At 54.3% G+C, this 23,716-nt stretch overlaps 1 protein-coding gene across 1 annotated transcript; it reads right to left on the minus strand.

Moving 5' to 3' along the window:
- Nucleotides 1–7,526: 7,526 nt before the first annotated feature.
- Nr5a1 (nuclear receptor subfamily 5 group A member 1) lies at nt 7,527–23,611 on the minus strand. Its single transcript, XM_013355679.1, has 7 exons — nt 23,578–23,611; nt 23,374–23,490; nt 23,135–23,276; nt 20,485–21,113; nt 15,032–15,151; nt 13,156–13,303; nt 7,527–8,130 (listed from the first exon to the last, which is right to left on the minus strand). The coding sequence occupies exons 2-7, from the start codon at nt 23,473–23,475 to the stop codon at nt 7,883–7,885; spliced, it is 1,389 nt and encodes a 462-aa protein (XP_013211133.1). The 5' UTR covers nt 23,476–23,490; nt 23,578–23,611; the 3' UTR covers nt 7,527–7,882.
- Nucleotides 23,612–23,716: the final 105 nt, after the last annotated feature.

A 23,716-nucleotide genomic window follows, 5' to 3' on the forward strand; every position in this document is an offset into this window, starting at 1 on the left:
CAGGGACCCGAGGGTTGGAAGGCCTAAGAGTTCAATATTCTCTGGTCTTGGCCTCAGGCTTGAACAGGTAGCTGCCTTTTATGTTGTCCCATGGTCTCTGAGTAAGTCCCGGGCTCCAAGTCTAACCCATCAAACCACACTACCTTGGAACTCTCTGTTCATCAAACTGGGCCACATGAGACCCAAATATGGTGGTACTTTGTGGGGGGGCAAGCTCTGCTCTTGCTCTGAAGGTTGAGCACTTCCCAGCCACTTCCTGAAGGAGGCAAGAGACCAGGCCCCTCTGTAGAGGTACAGGGTGAAACACGTGGTTCTGGGTCTTCAGGAAGGTGCCTTCTCCACTCCCATGGGGCCTGCAGTGGGAGTGAGCAGGCTACAGACCAAAGGGCTAGAGGGAGGGCAGGGCAGGCTTTGATTCATTCCTGTCTCTCACTGTCCCTCAGTGTCTGTACTGTGGTCCTGTGCCCCTGATCCGAGCAAAGTGGGAGGCCAGGCCACAGAGTGGATGAGGTTCCTTAGTGACATGAGGTCTGTCCTCACGGCCAGTGCATCTTCTTTGTCTATGCTGTTTATAATGGGGAGATGAGCACAGTGAGTGGGCTGTGGGAAAGAAATCAAGGGAGGAGCCGGGCGGTGGTGGTGCACGCCTTTAATCCCAGCACTCGGGAGGCAGAGGCAGGCGGATCTCTGTGAGTTCGAGACCAGCCTGGTCTACAAGAGCTAGTTCCAGGACAGGCTCCAAAACCAGAGAAACCCTGTCTCGAAATCTTGGAAGAAAAAAAAAAGAATTCAAGGGAGGGTGGACTGGGGTCCCTCTAGCCCTGGTTACCACAGATGCAAGGATGGACCCAGGGAGGTCTGACCTGTGCCACCCTGCAGGTACGGAAGGTATTATGGAGGATGACAGAGAAGGCAGCAGCAGCTGAGGTACTCAGGGGAGAGCAGGCGCCCCTGGCCAGGGAAAGGGGAGAGACCCTGGGGCAGAAGGGCAGGGTCAAGCCTGGCACCTCTTCTTTCAGACACTCCCTGGCCTTTCTGACGCTGGCTTCAGGTCCCCAGACCATGGCCCAGGAGAACCCCACAGCCTGGGATCCTCTGAGATCTGCTGCTCTTAGAGGTACAATCTCTCCACCCCCTTGCCTAGTGTTGTCTGGTGCCTTGATTTCTCCATCAATCAACCAGAGCTAGGAAAACAATGGCAGATTCTATTAGCCCACTTGAAAGACAGAGAAACTAAGACCTCAGAACCTCTCTAATATTGGGCCTCAAGGAGCAGCTTGGAAATGGCTTGTCACCCCCAATACCACCACCAGAGACTCTGGGTACCCCAGAGGTGGGGCTTACCCAGCCCTCCTATCCCAGGGCTCCTAGCAAGGAAGTGGCATGGGCCCCTGACGAAAGAGCTGGGATTAAATACTTGGGCCTCAGTTTCCTCACCACTAATCTGAGAGTAAAGTTCTGAGCAGATTTTTAGGGTGTTTGCTAATGGGGGCTCAAGGAGGAAAAACACATTTCCTGTCTTAGCCTGTGCACAACTCATCAACTACTAGGATCCCGTAAACCCAGGACCCCCACTGCCTTCTATTCATTACAGATCCCAGGAGAACAGTAAGGCTGGAACAAGGGACCAGCTAGTGTGATGGACAGGGCTGGGAACACAGCAAAGGCCAGGATCCGGAAGCTGGGGACTGGCTCCAGAGACCTTGTCCTCAGCACTGGAAAGCTACAGCCTGCAGGCTTGCAGACCTAAAAGCCAAGGCTCTTAGGGGAGGGACAAGGGCTCCTAGGCAAAGGGGAATGGGAGCATCTCAGGCCATGGAACTGACAGCATTCGACTTCAGGTACTGCTCTTCCTGGGCTGACCCTCACCCCTCACCCCTCCGTACTCACATTGCTCCAAGATGAAAGTGATTTGAAACAACTACACAGAACCTCCCTGAAGAGAGAGACTAACTGTGTGGAACCCTTTCTAGAGCTGGTGCTAGGCAGATGGGCCTTGACCAAGCAGCCTACCTGTCTCCCAGCCCCTGATCCCTGATCCAGCCTCCAGGCTCCATCCTGTGCACCTGGGTATAATGAAGGGTTCCTTAAGAGTCTTACCAAAGTGCAGGGCAAGAGTTTTTCCAAACTAAGGGGCCTGTGGGAGCTGGGCCAAGCTGGAGACTCCTCAGACCCTACTCAGGTCTTGGGATGGGGTTCAGGGTCACCCTAGGGACGGTGGAGACAACCATTCTCAGTGAACCACACTGACCCAGAGTTCCCACAGTCTTAGACCAACACTGCCTAATACGAGAGCCAGGACTGGAACTATCCTATCGTATCCTAACCTAACCTATCCTAGAGATCCTATCAATCCTATCCTATCCTATCCATCCTATCCTATCCTATCTTGTCCTATCCATCCTATCCTATCCATCCTATCCATGCTACTCTATGCTATGCTATGCTATACTATGCTAGACTATGCTATCCTGCACTATACTATATTACACCACACTACACTACACTACACTACACTACACTACACTATACTATACTATACTATAGCCTGCTTTCTGAACTCTTGCTGGGGCTAGCTCAGTGTCCAACCCCAAGCCCCTGCCTGCTCTAGTTTAGTAGCTAGGGGAAGAGCCCATGGTGTTGAAGGGAGCTGCAAGTAAGCAGCCAGTGGTGCATCAGGAACCAAGCTCATTTGCACAGAAAGGTCTACTCATAGGGGTGTAGTCACAGACCTAGGCTTGAGGTGGCCTTGGCCATTAGCTTCTGGTCAGCTAAAAGGGACCTGAGCGCCCCCTGCAGGCCGATGGTGGGGCGTGGGGCTAGGAGGGATTAGAGCACCCAGCCGCTGGCACCCACCACTCAGCCCCCCCTCCACCCAGCCCCCACCCACTGGCACAGCCATCTACGAGAACAAGAGCCACTGCAGCGCCTCTGTGCTCAAATGACAGCGCCTTTGTCTCTGCTGAATGGGTGCGTTGCTAAGGCTTCTCGTAGCAACGGAGTCCTTTCCACCTCGGCCCCACCCTCTGGACCCCAACCCTAGTCTGATGATCCCCGCTTCTCGCCCCCAGCTCCTCCCAACCAGGCACTCAGGCAGCCTGGAAAGGTGCGACTAGCGGAGGCGGGGCGGGGGAAGGAAGGGAGTTGCTGGCTGTGTGTCCTTTCCAAAAGCTATGGGGACGCTGGGGACACACAGGTGTTCTAACGGGGTTGAAACTGAGTCTCAGGGAGACCATGAGAGGCAGGCCCGGGTGGCAGGGTCTCCCCCACGCCTCTGTTCTCAAACTCTGTCTAATCTTGGCCATCCCTGCCAGTACTGCCCAGAGAAAGGGTCACTTTCCTTACAGGGGTCTAACGGGCATGTGTAGGGTTTTCATCCCAGCCTTTGGTGAGCTCAATAGCCAGAGGACCTCAGTTTATCCTTGGAACTCCAGACTGAATGAAGCCTCCAACTGGCAGCTCCAAGTGAGAGAAGCAGCTTCAGTCCAGCCTGTCTGGTACTTCTGTCTGTCTTGGTTCCTTCCATTTCCCTGATGCCCTCTGCAACGTCTGGCAATAAACTAGGTGTTGGCGTTTTCTGCCTGTGCTGTCCGGGGGGTCCTCCTGAAGTGGGATGGGTAGAGGCACAGGGCTGTCTGGGAAGAAGGGGAGACAGAAGCTGCTACTTTTGCTTTTCACCAGGGTTGGTAGTTCTAGTTAGCACTTTAAAAACCATTTATTTAGTATATGCCTATGCCTGTGTGTGTGTGTGTGTGTGTGTGTGTGTGTGTGTGTGTGTGTGTGTGTAGGTCAGGGGACAGCTAACACAAACAAGTCACTTCTCCCCTTCCACCATTCAGGCTCTGAGCATAGAGCCCAACTTGTTTAGCATGAGTCACCTTCTCTGCCCAGTGGTTGACCAGCTCAGCATCTGCCATGTTCCTGACCTGGCACTGAATTTGCTCACTCTGCCTAGAGACCACCTTCATCCTGTCTGCGACACAGGTCTCAGGCCTCCCTGCTGGCATGGGCAGTGGGTGTGGGCCCCCAAACACCTAGGCAGTGTTTCCTGGAGGTGCCTGGGGCTCTCTTGGGGGTGGGTGAATGGCTGTCTTCCTGGAAGTCGATAAGGAGCAGTCCAGGGTGCCCACCACCATGAAGTCACCAGCCAGGTCTTCATCAGAGAACAGGACCGGCTTCAGGGCCAGGGGAAGCAGAGATGTGTTGAGCTTAACATCAGGCCTGATGTTGGGAAGGTCCAAGACAGGAGCCAGAAAGCAAAGGACCCAGACTGGGACTTTGTGCTCAAAGGTTGCCAACACCATCCAGCCCTGCCTCCCTGCAGAGGTGCACATGAAGCAAGTGAGAGGCCAGGGTGAGTGAGAAACTCTCGAGTCTCAGTGAGGCACAGACCATGCCAGGGGCCTTGGTGGCTTCCTCCCTGAACCCTGTGTGGGATGCTCCTGGGACACACCTTCTGGGGATCATTGGCTCACCTACAAAAGGCCAGGTGTCCAGGCATTGCTTTCTGCTATCTTTCATTTGCAGAATGGGGAACAGCAGGCTCTCTCAGAAGACCTGTGATGCCGTCCTGTGCTAGTTTTGGGCATGACATCCACCCTGCATGTCCATGTACCTGTCGTGCCCAGAATGTCAGCTGTGACCAGAGACATGCAGGGCTATCGACACAGAGAAAGCTGTTTCAAGGCATTGAAGGCGCTGGGTGGGAGGCCAGAGATTCACATGCGAGAACACAGCAGAGCCCCTGCCATTCACTTGGGAAGAGAGGCAGAAGCCCAGGAGGATGAAAGGCTGGGCTAGTGGCCACTTCTCCTGCAGCAGGGGCCCTGCTAAGTATCAGGAGAATGCATTCTCAGTCCTGGCAGAACCCACTGCCTGTGGCTCAGGGAAGGGGAAGGAGCATGCAAGGGGGTAGAAGGGACTGGGTCCAAGGTGACACAAAGCCATGTGCACCCCTCCCCTCACAGAAGGCCCCTGCCCCAGCCGTAAAGGTTTGGGGAGCAGCAGACAGGACTAAGGAGCTTCATCCTGCACCTCTCTTTCTCCCTGCGCCCTCTCTGCTCCTGGCAAGCACAGCCAGCTGGCATCTCCCTCTTCCGCTTATAGCCACCCTGCTCTTTCTGCCAGGACTGCCCTTGTTTTTGTCAAGCCGCTGAATCCCTAGGCATCCTTCAAAACCCAATTTGAATGACCCCTCAACCATGAAACCTCCTCGTGTGAATCAAACCAATGACTTTCTTATCTCTGCTCAATTACACAAGGGATCGCATCATATCATCTGGTTAAGACAGTCATCTTTAAGCCTGGGCATGGCCCTGGTACAGGCACAAAGCAGGAGAGCAACATCTTTGCTGCCGCCTCACTCTTTTCATGGTTGTTTCAGAGACCCTCGGTGGACCAAGTGTGGCTCTAGATTAGTTAGGTTGGTTAAAAAGGGAGGGAAAGTGGAAGTCTGCCCAGAGGCTGGGTCCTTCCTAAGCTGTGTGAATTGGCTTTGAAGAGCAGATCCAACAGGAACTGAGGTGCTGGAGCAAGAGAGGCAGGTGTTGACCTGGCTCACTGCTGCCACCTAGTGGGATGGGAGGGAGGACTCATCAGCAAGTGGGGTGGGGGACAGGGCAGAGAAGGTTGAAATCTGGTTCCCCACACTGTTGGAGAAGAGCTCTCCACCCCTGCTGGAGTTACTTCAAGGACAGGGGGCTGAGGGAGGGCATATGCGAGGCGTTCATGGAATGAGTGCCCTTTCAATAAGGGGTTAGAACCTGGCGTGGCAGGGTGGAGCTGAGACTCCAGAAAGTCACAGCGTTTCCCAAGCCTTGTGCATGCTGGGGTCCTAGGTACCCTAGGAGGTGGGATCTAAAGCCTAGCAGTGCCTGCTCTCTCTACACCCTGGGCTCTCCAACCTCTCTTCCTCCTCATCTTTAAAAGATATTTTCAATGCATATATATATATATATTATTCAACATATTTAGATCATATCCACCTTCCACTGCCCAACTCCTAAGACTCCCTCCACATCCCCCTCCCAGCTTTGTCTTCCTTAATTTTTATAACCCAATGAGTCCATTTAGTAAGGCCTGTATGCACATGGATGCAGGGCTCTCAAAAGAGCACTGGAGTATGGGTAGCCTCCCAGAGGTCACATCCCTAAAGAATCTGACTCTCCTCCAAGAAACCATTGACAGCCAATAACTCCTGAGCCAGGAGTGGAGAGTTCATGAATTCATCCCCATCCATGATGGACCATTGACTGGCTTCATCTTGGGCAAGTCTTTGTTCGTGTGTGTGTGTGTGTGTGTGTGTGTGTGTGTGTGTGTGTGTGTGTGTCTATGTGTGCATGCACGCAGTGTTGACATACATAACATGACATACAGGCCAGAGGACAACTTATGGGAGTCAGTTCCCTCCTTTTCCATGGGGATTCCAGGACTCAGGCCAGTTAGCCTGCTAAACATGTTTACCCTCTGGGTCATTTCAATGGCTCCCCTCCCCAGAAGTTTGAGCTGAACACCACTTTGATGGCAGACAGATCATCATCACCACCCAGAACCGACCCCAGGGACAACATCTTGCTTCAGAATGCAAATTCACAAATGCTACTGGAAACTAATTGCAAAATTTATTTCAGGGCTGCAGGGGTGCTGGGCTTGTAAGGGCACTTCTTGTTTCAGGGTAGTGGGTCTTGGCCTTGGCAGGGACACACATTTCAGGGGCAGAGGTGGTGTCTGAGTCAGGATGGTGGAAGGCAGGAGACAGCCTTGTCCAGCTGGGCAGGCTAGCATAAGCTGTAAGGCTGACATGAAAGCAGGAAGGGCAAGGGAACCCCAGTCTAGAACAGAGGACGGCTTAGGCCTCTCCCCTCAGCGCCTGGCCCTGCAGAATGACTTTCAGGACGTAGAGAGGCCAGCTTCAAGAGTTACGGCAAGGGATCCAAAAGGATGGAGTCATGAGAGACTCCTCAGCACTGTCCCCATCTAAAGACTCCTGTGTCCTCCTAGGTCCCCGGAACCCCCACCCCCCTGCAGGGACTCTAGGCCACTGCCGGTCTCCTGCTGTTGTCCTAGTAGAGAAGGGTACACAAAGATGAGCGGGTGCCACCTTGACTCTTGGAAAGAGATACCAGGAAAACTTTGGTGCCCTCAGTCTGTCTCGGGCTGTTTCTCTCTCACACACCTTCCAAGGACTGTCCAGCGGGAAAGGAAAAGCAAATACCAAAGAATCTTGGTGACTGCAGCCCCGCAGCTAAGTACCAGCCCAGCCCTTAGTGACTGGGCGGGGCCCGGGCAAGACTGTTGACTCCACCAGACTCTGCCCCCCTAGGTCACAGCTGGGAAGATGGTTACAGCAAAGCCTTTTTTCAGGGAATGGATCAGAGTTAGACAGGTGGAGGGCTGGAGAGGGGTCTTTTCGCCCTCTAGGGAAAACAGGCCCTACCCAATTTAGCAGACTCAGTGTACAGCAGTGGACTTCCTTCTCTTCTTCGGAGGAAGTCTGGAGACCCCTCCCCTGCCCTGCCTCCCATTACAGGAGAGAGGGAAAAGATGACCTCTGACCCAAGGGACATCAAGGTCCACCAGGGAATCCCAAACCTCCTCCCTGGACCTGGACCTCAGATTCCAGGAAAGAAGCTGGGGGCGGGTAGAAGAAGGAGTGGTTAGAAGCCACCTCTTTGGGGCACTCTAAGTGGCAGATACGTGCCAGTGGCTGGTGAGGGCAACCTGCCCCAGGCAGACCCTGCCCATCTTTGCCCGCCATCCCAAACACGCAGCTCTGGAGCTCAAGGGCAGGGGCCTAGGGGCAGGGCTCCCGGATCATCTAATGCAATGAGTCATTTGGAGGCAGTGGTATCCCTACCTAGTGCCTGCCACCAGGTGCCCAGGCTCAAGTCTGCTTGGCCTGCAGCATCTCAATGAGAAGGTTGTTGCGGGGCATCTCATTGCCCAAATGCTTGTGGTACAGGTACTCCTTGGCCTGCATGCTCAGTGCCCTCACCTCCACCAGGCACAGTAGTAACTGCTGGAATTTGTCCCCGCAGTGCGGGTAGTGACACAAGGTGTAATCCAGCAGGGCGGCGTTGGCTTTCTCCTGGGCATCCTTCACCAGGCTGTGGTTGTTCAGGAATTTCACATCTGCAACAAGAGCAGTCTGTCACTATGCCGTTACCACAGCTGGGCTGACACTGTCACTAGTGTTACAAACACCACATTCCCAGGGGATACCAAACCCATGGTGCAGAGACTGCCATGACCTTCTCAACGGCAACCTCCCTATTTCCACCCTGTGGCCACCACACCACCACTGAAGTCACTTTGATTAGTGCCCCCAGGTTTGTCCTTGTGTTTTTTGTGATTTTTTTTTCTTCCTTCTCTTTCTTTCTTTCACTATCTCCTTGGCTGGCCTGGAACTCACTATGTAGACCAGGCTGGCCTTGAACTCAGAGATCCAACTATTTTTTCCTGCCTCCCAAGTGGATTAAAGGCATGTGCCACCACCCTAGAAAATCCATTTTATCACCAGTATGTCCACCACCATCACCAACCACTAAACTGTAGCACTAGCCCCATCATCACTGTTGCTGCCACCATGGATAGCTGACAGCCACCAAGATCAGCAGCAGCAGTGGGTGCATTGCTCTCCATTTTCTCCTCTATAAAATGGGATGCACTGGTCCCTCCAAAGATGTGAGAAAGCACATCAAAGCCTTCCCGTGGCCATCACCGCTGGTCCCCAGCATCACTATCAACCTCAGTGTCAAAAGGACCTGTCTTGGGGGTCAGGCCCATGAGTACTCTGCAAAGCCCTGCAGGGCTCTGGGGTCAGCTTCTTTGCAGCACTGTTCACGGAAAGAAAGAGGGGCATGGGTGGCTGTGTGCCAGTTACATCTGCGGAGCTGTAGAATGGGCAGATGTGGAGCCCATAGAGCCATGTAGGAAGGCAGAGCAGAGTGGGAGGTGAAAGACAACAGAAGTTCGCAAGGCAAAGCCATCAACGTAAGTTTAAAATGACGCTGATGGGTGGCTTAGAGCAGACCATGACCTGGCACACGCAGCCCTGGTTCTCTCTCTGTGCTATCAAAAACTGGAAGAGTGGGGCATGGACGGGTTGCCTAGCTCACCAGCCCTCCCCACACAGACATGCTCTGTGAGAACAATGGAGCCCCTGAAGCCGTGGTGAGACATGGAGGGTCAGCCACTGTGAGAGGGAGAGGAGCAGGTGGCTCAGTGGACCAAAAGTGACTGGGGCTGCTGTGATCAGTGCATCCTTGGGCCTTAGTCCTGGGCTAGACACAAAAGAGGTCTTTGGAGTCGGTTAGAAGTAGCCGCCCTGTGAAAAAGTGCCTGCCTATTCTGCAGAGAAGGGGGCTGGAAATGGGGTGTTTGGGCCTTTTTCCTTGTCACTCAAGCCCATCACAGCTCCCAGACTCTGTTAGTTCACGCCCTGCCTAGAGGTTTAACATCAGCCCCCAACCCTCAGAGCCTACCCTGGTCTCCCTGAGCCGTAGCTTCCCGGATGTTGGAAGATGGGTCACTCATCTGCTGTGCTCCCTTCGGGCACCCCGGTCTTTCTACTGTGGGGGAGTTGGGCCAACATGCGCTCTCGGCCCTCTAATCCCTCTTAACACCCACTGCGCCAAGAAAGCTGGGGTGCCTGGCAACCGTGATCCTCAGCCGCCCCCAGCACAGCCGCTGGGGCCTGTGTTGTCCAAAGATGGATTTAGGGAAACCGGAGCTGGGCCTGAGTCGTATGGCAGTATTTGGCAGCTGACCTCCACCCCGGCTCCCATCACCCTCCAATGCGTGAGTCAGGGTCATTTTCTTCCTCGCCTCCCTGGAATAGCCACCAGGTCATGAACCATCTTCATGTACTTTAGGAAAAAGCTCCCTTTGGAGAGCTGCACCTAGGTCCGAGCCCTGTCCCTTCCCTGCCTCCATGCCCCTGTACAGGGAGACCTACCCAGCTCTACATAGCAACCTGCTCCCTAGTAGCCTGGCCAGCTTCAGTACACTTACAGGCGATCCTAGGAAGCCATTCCACCAAGCTGATAGAAGCAAGAGATGCCTACTGATCCCATATGCCTTTGCCTCAATCCCTTTCCCACCACCACCTGTCATCACCCCCATACTGTCCTTGGGCTAGTCTGATTGGCAGTCATAATAGGAGAAAGATGGGATCTATCTCAAAGATAACCAGAGGGAAGAGCTGAGGAGGAGGAGGAGGATGGGCCAGGGTGCTGCTCAGATGGTGGGGTAGGAAGGGACGGGGACACCAGGGCCGAGGCCTTCTTGGCTTTACCAGGATTTACTGTTCTCAGCAACAGCATCAGGGACTCAGGATGACAGTGGAGGAGAAGGGGGAGGGTGCAGAACAAGGGCGGCTTCAGGGACAGCCTCTCTCCCAGAGGGCCTCTGGTCTCTCAGGTCCCACAAATGAAGACCTCCATGCCCTTAGACCTAACTTCTCCCTCACCAAGAAACCACTTTCCATACCCCCAGTTCCCAGCTTGTCACGGAGAGATGGAATATAGTCACATACCACTGAGTATGGTACCTTTGCCCTTCAGACCCAGGAACAGCAGTCCCACAACCTGGACACTCAGCTCTGCAGCCAGAGGCCCCTTCCGAACCTTAGTTTCTCCCTTCTATAAGATGGGGCAGGTCAGGACCAAGATCCTCACTGAGCTCCAGCCTGAGCCTGCAGACTACATCCCTGGAGGCGGAGGTGAGCGGGAGGTGGCACCCCACCCTGGGAGTAGCCGCTAGCTCCGTGAGCTGGAGCCCCCCAGGATCTCAGAAAAGCCCCCTTTTCACGGTTTAATTGAATATTTGAATAATCCTTTCATTCCAGCAAGGCATAAAGAATGTTGTCCCAATAGCAGTGACTCAGGCAGGCGCCCCCGCACACAATGGCCCCTCGAGTGGCACTGCTATTCAGTCCGTCTTTTGTTGGCTTGGAGCAGTGGGTAAATTGCAAACGCTTAAGGGAATGCTGCCGTGCGCCTCAATGGGAATCAGGAAATCGAATGTTAGGTCAATCCATTAAGCTTCGATTAAGTCCTCGGTGGAACAATGCCGGCCGGGCCCATCTTCATAAACACTGCGATTGCCAGGAGAGAGGCACTAATTTTAATTAAGCCTCCTTACCTGCCTCTGAGCTACCCGAGATGCTATTTAGACGCCAAATGGCACCCTTCTGCAGAGACAGGCGAGAAGGAGGCGTGTAGAGGGGGACGGGGTGGGTGAGGTTCAGGCTGCCCAACCCAGTGCAGTGATGCTGAGGGTTCCACAAGCAGGCTGCCTTGAGTCCCAGTCTCCTTGAAAGCTCAGCTCTGATGGGGAGTCCTGTGTTTAAGATCACCCAGGTACAGGTGTTGCCTGCTGCAAGGCTCTGGGCTGTTCGCCTACCATCTGACCCCAGGCTTCTGCTAGAAGGGCCCCACCTTGTATGGTGATATGCAGATGTGAGGTGGTTGTGTTATTCCCAGAATGGGAGCCATCCCAGAGGAAGGCCACGCAATAACCATGGCCACGCACAGTTCAGCCCCTATGCACCCTGGCCTCATCACTACCCTTTCCTCTCCCATAACTTCCAATAGACTGATCCTTCTGTTTGTTTCACCAGGACTCTCCTATTCACACTACAAGGTTAGGCTCAGATGGATCCACCTCATCCTGCATCCAGACCAAGCAGAGTTGCCCTAACTCTGCTCACCTCTCCCAATGTGGAATCTCATGGATCCTGTGATCCAGTTTGCCTCTGTCACACTCGTTCTAGGCTCCAGGAAGTTAAGGTTCCAGGATCACTGCCTCGACAACCCCATCCTCACCCAACTTCAGACCCACTAAACTCAACCACCATGGCCAGACCCAAGTCCCCGTGCCCAGAGACAAGAAAACCATTTGATAAAAACCGAGCCCGTAGCCTGGTTTGTTCGTTCACTTTGCTCTCTGGCTCATTTGTTTGTGGCCTTAATAAGGATGATTAATAAGACCATCAGCGCACACTTCCAAGGGCCAAGACTGTGGTAGAACTGTCTCATTATCCTTACAGCACGTCAAGAACACTTACAGCTGTCATTTCACACAGGGAGAAACAGAGGCTCAGAGGGCGAATGACTTGCTCAATACACAAAGCCAAAGAGACCAGAATTAGAATCCAGGCAGCCAAGCCCTTCCACAGGCTTTTCCTGCCCTCCCCACCGTAGCCCTGACCTCTCCAGGTTATAAGAGGTAAAGTTAGCTTGTGAGGGAAGGCTGAGAAGCTTACAGGGAGGAGGAGCCTGAAGTCACCTCAAAGGAAGCCAAAGTCACCCTGGACCTAGTACCTTTGGTTATTCGGGAAAGGGGAAGGTGGGTCCCTCTTAAGGGAGCAGTATGCATGGCCGAAGCTCTGACTGTACTGATAGCTCCTCTCTGCCCAGTACCCTCCCAAGCCTGATCAGGGCCCCTAGCCACGTGGTCATGGCAAGTAGCCCAACTCTACCTGAACACTGGGCTTCCTTACAAGTTCCCTTCTTTCCTCTACTTTCAAACACTTCCTACTCCCCAGGAGCATCATTGACAAACTGCGGCAAAGACATGTCTCCATTTTGTCCAGTTTCTATCCCATAGCTGGTCCCTGCTGAAGAACCCTCTTTTCAAGTCATCCGCTAAGGCTCTTCCAGGCTTTCCGCAGCAGGACTCAGGTTCTCTGAGGCACACCCTCCTAGTTGCTAGATCTCACTGCTATGCATTCCACCCTTCATAAGCCACTTGCTGTTTCCCTAACAGGAGCTGGCTCTGGGAGCAGCAGTTGGGGTCTTTCCCATTTGCTGTGCTGCCCCCAGACCCTGGCACCAGGCAGATGTTCAGCAGGTGTCTGTAGAACAGGTGAAGGGGACCCAGTAGTTCTCAGAGTTAGGGAAAGTAGGGACCCCAGGATGGGAGCCAGGCCAGAGAGTCCTGAAGGCAGCAGACATTAAAGTGTCCTGGGTGCACGGAGCAGAAGGGTCCTCACCCCACGAAAGACAAACGCTAGACTCCCTGCCCCACAGGAAGCAGCCAGGCCCTGACTATGCACCTTATGCAACTTACTGAAGGAGGAGCCTCATCCCTTGGGCTTTCTGAACACAGTGGCCCCCAGTGTCTTTGGCACCCTCTACTGCAGAGGCCACTCACCGAGGCTGAAGAGGATGAGGAACTTGAGACAGACGAACTCCTGGCGGTCCAACTGCAGCGCATGCAGCTGTAGCACTAGTTCCTGTGCCCGCAGCACCAGGCTGTGAAGCAGGGAGCCAGCCTGCACCGCCACTGTGCTCAGCTCCACCTGCACCGGCAGAGGGTGGGTCAGGGAGGGGGCAGAGGTGAAAGGGCATGGGGCAGAAGGCTCTGATCAGGGACTTGGCTTAAGCACTGAGCCTCAGGCCTACCACGCTGAAGGCCATTTTGCCAGCTTTGTTCCACCTGTTGGCCTAAGCTGAGCACCTTTGGCGGCAGTGGAGCAGGCACCAGGCAGCAGGAACACTGGAGAGCTGAAGGATACTTCATTCACAAAGGGCTGCTGCCAGCCCAGTTGTGAGAACTGTTCTTGTACAGCTAACTGGGGCAGGGGAGGGGGCAGTGGGGTGGTTCTACCTGAGTGATCACCAGATAGGTCCCAGTCTATTACCACAGTGCTCTTTCTCTCTCCCTCTGTCTCCACACACACACACACTCACACGCACGCACGCACACACACACACACTCACTCTCTCTCACACACACTCACACACACACACTCACACACACGTACACACTCACTCACACACACTCACACGCACGCACGCACACACACACATACTCACTCTCTCTCTCACACACACTCACACACACACTCACACACACGTACACACTCACTCACACACACTCACTCGCACGCACGCACACACACACTCACACACACACTCACTCTCTCTCACACACACTCACACACACACACACACACACACACACACACACACACACAGTTACCTGCTCGCTGAGGCTATAGCACTCATGTCTGCACACCCACACCCACTCCCGCCCTTCACCATTCACAACAATGCTGACACATCTGCACATGTACTCAAGCTTACACAGTGGCAGGAAGTCATGGACACCCACGCATCTCTGTATGTGCAGAGTCACACAATCAGACATAGGTGTTGGGTACACTCAGGACGTCCTCACTCATATCCCAGATCTTGTATTTGCGTTTCTGTCACCCAGAGTCACCACTGGAGACTAGTGTTCCCAATCCTGCTCCAAAGGCCTGAGACCTGGGCGGTGAGAAACCAGGTTGAGGACACAGGTCCTGAGGGGCAGAGGTAGGGAAGCAGGGCCAGTCTGCATTTCATTACAACATCCACTGCGCCCACTATTCTGCCTGTGTCCCCTCTTCTGTCTCCAGTCTTCTTTCTCCCACACACTCCCTGTGTCTCCTTTAAAGGTGTCTCCAGACCCAGCCCTGTGGGCTCCTTCACCTACACCTACTAGCAACCCCAATGTCCCCCCTGTGGGGGTTCAGGAACTCTCAAGCCTTCTCCATGCCTTCCCACCCCCGCCATGGTATATTTTCTATTTAAAAGGTGCCAAATTCTGACTGATCTCTCGCCTTTCACCCTCTCTTTCATTCATTCGTGATTTGTTTGCTCGCGTGTTCATCGTTTATGAGAATGGAGAGCCCACAGGGATTTTTGCCTGCTCACCAGCAACCCCATCTCACACTCCCCACCCCACAGGCCCCTGGCAGTACTCTGAACCCTTCTCAGAGTCCTCGATCCTATTGCTTCTATATGTGGGAGTGCAGTCTGCCACCCATCCCTCCGGCACCAGCTAACCAACTCTGCCTTATTTGGGGAGATCCAATCCCCCTGTGATGTCCTACAAGGCATCCCACACTCTGGATTCTCAAAGGTTCCAGAACACAGAGAGGTCTGGCCAGTGTATATCCCCAAATTTGGAATTCAGGGTGTGCATAGTCAGCTTGGAAAGGTCTGGGACCATGCAGTGCCGGGGATTGGAACAGTTCAGTCACCTCCTGCCCAGTGACCAGCAGGATGCTGTCCTCCTTGCCGTACTGGACCTGGCGGTAGATGTGGTCCAACACCAGCAGCTCACTCCAGCAGTTCTGCAGCAGTGTCATCTGGTCAGCCACCTGCAGGGAAGAGCCACGCACAAGTCCATCTGGGGCCTGGCCTTCAGGCCCTTCAGAGTCTTAGATGGGCCCCAGCTGCCCACCTGATTACGTTATTGGGGTCCAAGGAGGGCGTCTTTCAGGTCTCAGCTCTGTCTCCCACAAGCTCTGTGACTTATACATGTCCCAGGGTCTTTCTGGGCCTTCATTTTCAAAATGGTTCAGTGATTCAAGTGTGTGGAGATGACCGGTCCCATTAAACCTCAAAGATCAAGGTCTAATACTGTGAAGACCAGCCCTTGTCCCTTGTACTGTTGGCCTGGGGAGGACCTGTGGCCACAGCTACCCTAAAAAGGACCCTGGGGGAGCTGCGGAGGTGTCTAGGCTGCTGGGGAAGGAAGAAGGGCTGCCTGGCTCATGGCCACCTCAGCGGTCCACAGCAATAACCGAACAATGACCAAGGTGGATCCTAACCATCAGGGTGTATTGGACCTTGGGCCCCGAAGAGGACAGCTCCTGTTGAGTGTCCCCTAACTCTGGGGGTAGCTGTATCCTCCCATGGAAAGGGCAGATGCCCCTGACAGGAGCAAGTCCTGCTTAGAACCGTGGCAAGTGGCAGCCGGGGACATGTCATCATCCTCTTATCCCCCCCTGCATACCCAACCTCCCTCCCTACCCTTACCTCCCCATCCTCACTTCCACTCACCTCCTTTCCCCACCCAGCCCAAAGCCTTTCTTTTTAAAATAATCCTTTTACATTTACGTGTGTGTGTGTGTGTGTGTGTGTGTGTGTGTGTGTGTGTGTGCCACAGTACATGCCGAAATCAGAGGACACGTTTGTGGATGTTGGTTCTCTTCTTCTGCCATGTGGGTTTCCCAGCGCTCCCGGACCACGCATGACAATGGCTACTAACCCTGACTACATCAGTCTTGCTGGGTGACTTGTCAGCCCTGTTTGCAGTTATCACTCGTTTTACAGAGAAAAGGAACTGAGCACTGAACTTAGTCAAGTTACCTAAAGTTGCCCAGTTGAGTGTGGCTCCAGGTCCATTCTCTCTACAGCCAGGATAAAAACAACTTTCCCTTGCCGCCCTGTCCACCCAGGGCTTCAGAGTCTCCTGTAGACTGGTTCCATGGAGCCCTTCTCAGCCCCTCTTTCTCACCACCTTTTGGAACTGGGTTGGCAGCAATCCATGCCTGTCTTCCCTGGTACTTGGGCGTGTGCAAGGGCAGGACTGGTGTCCTCCACATCACTGCTGGTCCCTCAGGCATCAGTGAGAGGTGGATGAAGGTGCACATGACCCATAAAACATTCATCTCTACCTCAAACCAGACCCAAGGAGAGATGATTAGACATAAGAACTAGCCCTGTCCTCTGGGATAGCAGCCTTTCCCTCTTCTGTGGGCCTCCACAGGCAGATAGGGAGAAAGGAGAAGGCGGATGTGCTGGCTAGTTCTATGTCAACTTGACACAGTCATTGAAAGGAGGGAGCCTCAAGAGGGGAAACGCCTCCATAGGCAGGCTCGTAGAGAATTTTCTTAATTAGTGATTGATGTGGGGGGAACCCACCACCATTGTAAGCTGGTGGTCCTGGGTTCTATAAGAAAATAGACTGAGCAAGCCAGTAAGCAGCTCCCCTCCATGTTCTCCACATCAGCTCCTGACTCCAGGTTCCTATCCAGTTTGAGTTCCTACCTTGGCTTCCCGTAGTGAACTGTGAATCAAGATACGTTAGCAAATAAACCCTTTCATCTCTAAATTGTTTTTGGTTATAGTGTTTTATCACAGCAATAGTAACCTTAAGAGAGGGTCAAAAAGAAAGAGCAGCCCAACAGTCATGCAGACTCCTCAGAACCCTGTCAGCTCACTACGGCCCCAACACGCAGTGCAGGAGACCTGTAGGAGGGACCCGTTTCTGTCAATCCTTACCATCTCCTTTCTGTCAAGAACCCAGGCCATTGTTTGTGCTGACCCCATCACTGTCAGAACAGAGAGCCAGCCTCTGCGGGCTGCTCCCCATCATCAGACAGGACCATGTAGGTGATACTGGGTAGGGGGATCTTGGAAGATCCTAGAAGACCTTGAGAACTGCTGGGTGCCTGGGTGGCAGCAAAGTAAACAGAGGCCCATGTGGGTGACCCAGAAGGAGTCCAGGCAAGGCTGGGATGCTCCACCCCCATCTCACCAAAGGAGCAGATACCCTTGTGCCCAGATGGAAGGAAGAAGCGGGGCAGGAGAAATGATAAAGAGGAGCGTTAGGAGATAAGCAGACTGAGCCTTGGCAGAAGGCAGAGGGGTCACAGTGACCTGGGTACCCAGCTCTGGAGCAGACTCTGCCCAGACCTCAGGCCTGGGGCTGGGTGGCCCAGCATGTGGAGGCTGGTCGGCCCTGGGCTGCAATGTGGGCACTATGCTGAGCTCTCCAAATCTGAGTTTTAGCCCTTTACCTGGCTGTGCACTTCCCTCAGCCCTCTTTTCCTGATCTGTGACGGGAGAGGGCACCTCCCTCTTGTGCATATCTTCACTGCATAGAAGATCTGTATCAGCCCCAAAGGTTCTGAAGAGCATGCTAGGCTCCATCTTTTCCTTGGCCAAGCAAATTTTCCTGCCATTCCTATGCCCACCTCTTCCTGTGGGTGGGGAGATGGACAGATAGACATCCAACTTCAACACTCACAGCGATTGTTAGCCCCTCCACAAGAAATCAATGTGTAAGCGTGTCTCTCAAGCCAAAGATCCGGTTTCCACTTCCTATTGCCACCTTGGGAACAAGGTCATCTGCAGTTCTGGTTTGGGGTCCCTGGCCAGCCCGGCCCGTCTGTTGGGCCCTCCTCTGGCCCACCACAAATCTTTGAGCCTTGACACTGCAGTCTACCTCCAGGAAGGGTATTGATGGCACTGCATTGACCTCTCCCTTAGCAGCCTCTCTGGAGCCCCTGGGGTCTGATCAGTCTGGCAGGCAAGGCCAACAAGCTCAGTAATTCTTCAGGGTCTGACATGCCATGGCTGGCCATGGCACACTGCTGGCTGAGCAATTGTTTATCAGCCCAGTACTGACAGACTTACTGTGTCTCAATAAACCATCTATCTGAGCGATTATCTGCTACCAATGGGGCTCCCTGGGGGGAGGCAGCGTGGAACACTGAGGGGAACAGATGTCAAGATGAGCTGCTATCCCCTCCTCCAGTCTGCCCTTCACGGTAACCATGCAGAGCACCTGGTGAAGGCAAGTCTACCATGCTTCAGGTAAGATGTTGGTATACTATCAGGGCCAAAGTGTGCACCCTTCATGCTACAAAGGGGCAGACCAGAAAGGGAGGGGCCAACTCCACTGATGGGACTTCCTGTGTACTGAGCCACATGTCAAATTCTTTACCTGTTCTAGCTTACCTAGCCTTTACAAGCCTCTAGAGAAATATTAAGCCCTTCCCACCTTACAAATAAGAAAACGGGCCAGAAGAGCAGACTTACGTGCTAAGTCCTCCAGGCTGGGTGCCCTGACCTGTCTCTGAGCATCTCTGGAGATCTTTGAAGCCCTCAGATGCAGCAGCACTTTCCCACTGGGTGCTCTGATCTCCAGGACCCACAGTCCAGACATCCCCTCTAGCTTCCTGGTCCAGGTCATTCTCCTGTCTCAGGAGTCACCCAGGCTCAGTGCCACAGAGTTCCTCTCCCAACACCAAAAATGCATCCTGCCTGGAGACAGAGAGCAGCTAATGTGTCACGGCGAGAAGCACCTCACTGGGTGTCCTTGGCTTTTCTGACCTGCATGCCTGGGTTCTGTGTCACAGACCCAGCAGCCTGGGGAACCATGGCTCAAGAGGGGCTGCAAGGGCTGGGTTTGGGCTTCTTTCTCTGCAAGGCCCCTCACAAACCGTGCTGACAGTGGCTAGGATTCCTGGGCTCCTTCACAGGTTCTGGGAAGGGGAAGCAGGAAGATTTGGGCCACAGAGAAGCCAAAAAGCAGGAAAAAACACTCAGCAAGGCTGGGACAAAAGCCCTTCCCATCCTGTGTGACCTGGACCCCCTATACCAGGAAGGCAGCCAGAGGAAGTGCCCCGCCCCTGGATCCAGAGTCCTGGAAAGCTGGGAATGCTCAGCTCCTCTTACTCTCTGTGCAGGGGATGTCTGCAGTGTCTAGGGGTGGGGGTGTCATCTTCCAGAGCACTCAGCCATGAATACAGGACAGGTGGGAGGACCCATTATCTGACCTATGTTCATCTCCTACATCAGTTGGCCTAGAAGAACCAGCAAGAGAAGTCACCCAAGACAGGGACATGGCATGTCCTTGGCCATGGCAGGCCCTCCACAGTGAAAATGAGAGCCATGGTCTTCAGTTCCTAACTCCCAGGGTCCTCTGGGTTAAATAAACCTTGGGGTGCCCCTATAGGGCTCAGAATGCTCATGCTGCATCTTATTCCCCTCCATGCCAGCCAGGCAGTGTCCCGTCCATCTGGCCACATGCCCAGAGGAAGCCCAGGCAGAGTGGCGTCAGCACTGACGGTCGCTCAAGGCTGCAGTGGTTCCAGCAGGGAGGGCAGTGGCCCTGCTGTTTATAGCTAGCCTCAGAACAACCAGGGGGGCTTGACCTAAGAGGGTCAGGCTTGAGTTGTACCCATGCCAGCAGCAATGAGGCTTGGTCAAGATTCTGGAGTCTTGGAGGTGGTGAACGTAAGATGTCAGCTCTCAGGCCTTAGGGTCTTCACAAGACCAGATGAATGCCTGGGAAGTTCCTCCTATGTCTAGCCTCTGCTCCTCCTGCTATGTCTCCACTTTCCTTAGTGTCATGTGCACTAACTCTAGTTAAAAAAAAGGCAGTTCAAAGAAAAGATTTTCTATCTAGCTGTTCTGCATTTGCACGTTTGTGCATGCACACACATGCGTGTGCACACACCCACTTTATCACAGGGACAGGGGTTCCTTCACTTCAGCCCACAAACACCCAAAGTCATAGACTTAGAGCCTCATTTATGACAGATGAAGGTGGCAGGGATCGTGTGCTTTCTGAATGAGAGAATATGGTGGCTGGACCTACTTCTGGCATAGGCTGGCAATTCGGGGGACAAGACAGGTGTTTTGAGGGAGCTCAGGGTCTCCTGTAGGAACCCAAACTAGGAGAGAAGCAAAGGCTCGAGGAACATGGAGGTACCAAAACACCTCAAGTCACAGAAGGGACGTAGGAGAGACAGGGAGAGGGATGGGCAGGGGGCAGTGGGCTCCAGGAAGCTGCAATGGCTCCTGTGGTAGTACCTCTCCAGACACTGCCGGAAGCCATTGGGTAGGACTGCCCATCCAAAGGGCAGCCGAGGGGAGTGGCTGGAGCCAGGGCCAGGGGTCTGTGGGGAGTACCTACCTCCAGCTCCTTGAACACCATGCACCTTCGTGCCCAGTCGACAATGGAGATGAAGGTCTGGTCAGCCATCTTGCAGAGGAGGCTGAAGTGTGCTGGCTGGTCAGAGCGACTTTTGCTTGGCTCCTGCAGGCAGCCCACTATGCGGGCACGCACCTGATCCTCCTCTGGCTCTAGCTGCAGCAGCTGCAGTATGAGCTCAGGTACGTTGGGCCCTCCTGAGAAGGGCTCTGGATAGCTGTAGGGTGGCCCTGGCTGCTGAGGGGGGCTGGCATAGGGCTCTGGATACTCAGATTTGATTGTGCGGTTAGAGAAGGCAGGATAGAGGTAGCCAGCCAGAGGCCCATGGGTACCAGGCACAGCCATGGGCAGAGCTGGGGCTCCAAAATCACTCAGTGGCCCAGTGGGTGGGCCAGAGACCAAGGCCTTGGGCTCAGGGGCATGCAGGCCAGGGGGTAGCATGTAGTCCGGAGGGGGAGGGGGTGGCGGGGGCACCCCCATTGGGGGTCCAGTCTCCAGCTTGAAGCCATTGGCCCGAATCTGTGCTTTCTTCTGCTGCTTCAAGGCTCTGTCCCTCTTGTACATGGGCCCAAACTTGTTCCGACCGCCCCTCATTCGATCAGCACGCACAGCTGTGAGCAAGAGCAGTCAGTCGGCTTCCACCTTCCCAACTACTCACAGATTTTTCCCGAAAGGATATATCTGTGTCTCTGACACACACACACACACACACACACACACACACACACACACACACACACACGCAGTTCTTCACCTCCACTCAATGACCTCCTCTGCCCACAGGTGAGAGCCATAACCTTAGCTTGGCATTCCAGGCCTTTCTCCACCTCCTTATCTTTCTCCCCTCCTCCCTACTCCTTTGTTCCTCCACTTAACACACTTTCTCACCCACCTTGTCCTCAATTATTGGTTCCCTCTGCCTGGAACCCTTTTCTGACTCCCACATCTCCTGTCTTATAGCATAACCAAGTGGCCAGGTTGCCACCTCCAGGAAGTCCAAGAGTTCCTGCAGACAGAACCTCCTGTCCTGTCCCATAGTATACCTCAGGCTGAGAGCACCTGGGGCTCAGCTCTGGGCTCATGGGCCCAGCCTAGGGCCTGGCAGGGAAATGTGAGGAAAAGGGGCCCTAGTCTGCTTTGCTCAACACGGGGGCCCAGCTACTTGCTGGAGCCTCCTTAGTTCTGTCTAGCTCCTGGTACAAGATGATGGGGCTTCCCCCGCTGCCTTCTACTCTGGAGCCTAGTTCAGTGTTGGAGAAAGGGACCTATTTTGCTGACCAGATGTTTTTATTCTGGCCAAGAATGTGTCACCGGCCAGACTTAACAGGTGCATCTCTGCAGCTTGAGTGTGGCTCCAACCCCTGCTCAGACAGGACCCCACCCAAGCTCTGAGGGAAGGGAGAAAGTTGGAGAGAGGGGTGGTATTTCACAGAACTCAGGGCTTGGGAGCCTGCCCGACACAGACCTTCTTGCAGGGAGGCAGCCATTCTGCTTTGCTCCCTCAGGCTGCCCCAGAGGCTTCTGCCACCCACGATCGCTAGCTCTCTGCCCACTCAGGACCTGGAGGTAGGCATGGTGGTTCCAGGCACAGGACAGGGTACCTCCTTCAATCTGAGTCCTTCTCTAGGTCCCACAGCTCTCCCAGCCTTTGCAGCCTTTCCTGCAAAAACTTTAGCCAACAGCTGCTCTCTGGGCGCTCAGCCCGACTGAGGCCAGCGGGGTAGAAGCTAGGACTGTCCACTCTCTGAGCCTGAGTCTCTCCTGATGGACCATTGCTGTCCTCTCTGGAGCAGAGATAGGGAACAGGGGTAGGGAAGAGGCAAGGATAGGCCACTGTCCGCCTCCCCTCCCCAACCTTCTCAGAGCTGCACTAAGAATGCATGGGAAGGAATCTCAATTCCTGCGAAACTTAAATGCCTGGACAGATAGCCAGACAGATGCACAGGGTGGCCAGTGATGGACCAATAGCAGCAGAGAGTGTGATAATAACGACAATCACAGCTATCCTGCAGAGTATTTGCCCTCACAGCAGGCAACTCCAGCTTTTTGTAAACCCCCAGTCTTCCCACCGACACAGGGCAGGCATTACTTTTTAGCTCATTATTCAGATAAGAGCATCTGTAACTCAGAGAGGTTAAGGTATTTGCTCAGGGTCCCCAGCCTACAATTGAATAAGCTAGAATTTGAATATTCAAGTTATTGAGACCTTCGACTCTGGCTAGTGTGGAGATATATAGGGTGGCCCCTCACAAAGTGGGTCTGTTGGGGCTCTGCTCTGTCCTGGAGAAAGGCTCACTCCCTAGTGAGGGAGGAGGAGGGAGTACTGGGTCTCAGTATGCTGTCCTTTACTGGTAATCACCGTGCCTCAGACTCTTCATTCCTGGGACTGCAGGCTGGCCCACCGTGCGGGAAGTCTTTTGATATTTCGGAACTGAACCCAGGCAGGTTCTGCCTGCGAGGGCTCTTCTGGCGCTTGTCTTCCCTGCAGAGCTGGGGCCCTAACGTCACACCAAGGGGCCAGTCACCTGGATCCAGAAACTATGCCGCTTTCCTTTCAGCCCCTCTCCCAGGCCCGCCCGGGACTCCCTGGGGCGGTCAGCAGTCAGGGGTCCCGGGTGTGCAGAACGCGCACCTTCCAGGCGCATGCCCACCGTCAGACACTTCTGGAAGCGGCAGAAGGGACAGCGCTTACGCTGCGTCTTGTCGATTTTGCAGCTCTGACTCTCGGTGCACGTGTAATGCTTGTTGTTCTGGACTGTGCGCTTGAAGAAGCCCTGTGCGAGAGGAAGGGAGTGAACGCCAGGTCCCGACCCTCGGTCACTGTCCGCACCCCTGCTACCTGCAGCTTAACCCTTCCCTGCTAGCGCTCACCTTGCAGCTCTCACACGTGAGCAGCCCGTAGTGATAGCCCGACACCTTGTCACCACACACCGGACACAGCTCGTCCAGGTCCTCGTCATACGAATAGTCCATGCCCGCGGCGTCCGCCTGTGGAAGGAGGAGCGGATCAGCACGGGCCGACGGCAACTGGCCTGGGGCTGCCCTGGTTTGTGCGCCCGGGAGGGCCCACAGCACCGGTGTGGTGCGGGGGTTTTCGAGCCGCGTCCCCGCGCCGCAGCTCAGCCACCCTCCGCGCTCCAGTGCTGTTTCCACGCCGCCTCTGCCGCACCCGATCCGGGACTCTCTGATTCGATGCGTTTCCATTCTGATTCGT

Source organism: Microtus ochrogaster, chromosome 4 (assembly GCF_000317375.1).
Source record: "Microtus ochrogaster isolate Prairie Vole_2 chromosome 4, MicOch1.0, whole genome shotgun sequence".
Taxonomy (NCBI): Eukaryota; Metazoa; Chordata; class Mammalia; order Rodentia; family Cricetidae; genus Microtus; species Microtus ochrogaster.

Excerpts from the sequence above, each read along its gene's own strand:
- Nr5a1 (XM_013355679.1), bottom strand. The coding sequence starts at position 23,475 with ATGGACTATTCGTATGACGAGGACCTGGACGAGCTGTGTCCGGTGTGT. Across the intron at positions 23,277-23,373 it reads TCACGTGTGAGAGCTGCAAG|GGCTTCTTCAAGCGCACAGT; the intron begins GTGAGCGCTAGC and ends CCTCTCGCACAG. Across the intron at positions 8,131-13,155 it reads CCTCATCCTCTTCAGCCTCG|ATGTGAAATTCCTGAACAAC; the intron begins GTGAGTGGCCTC and ends CTCTTGTTGCAG.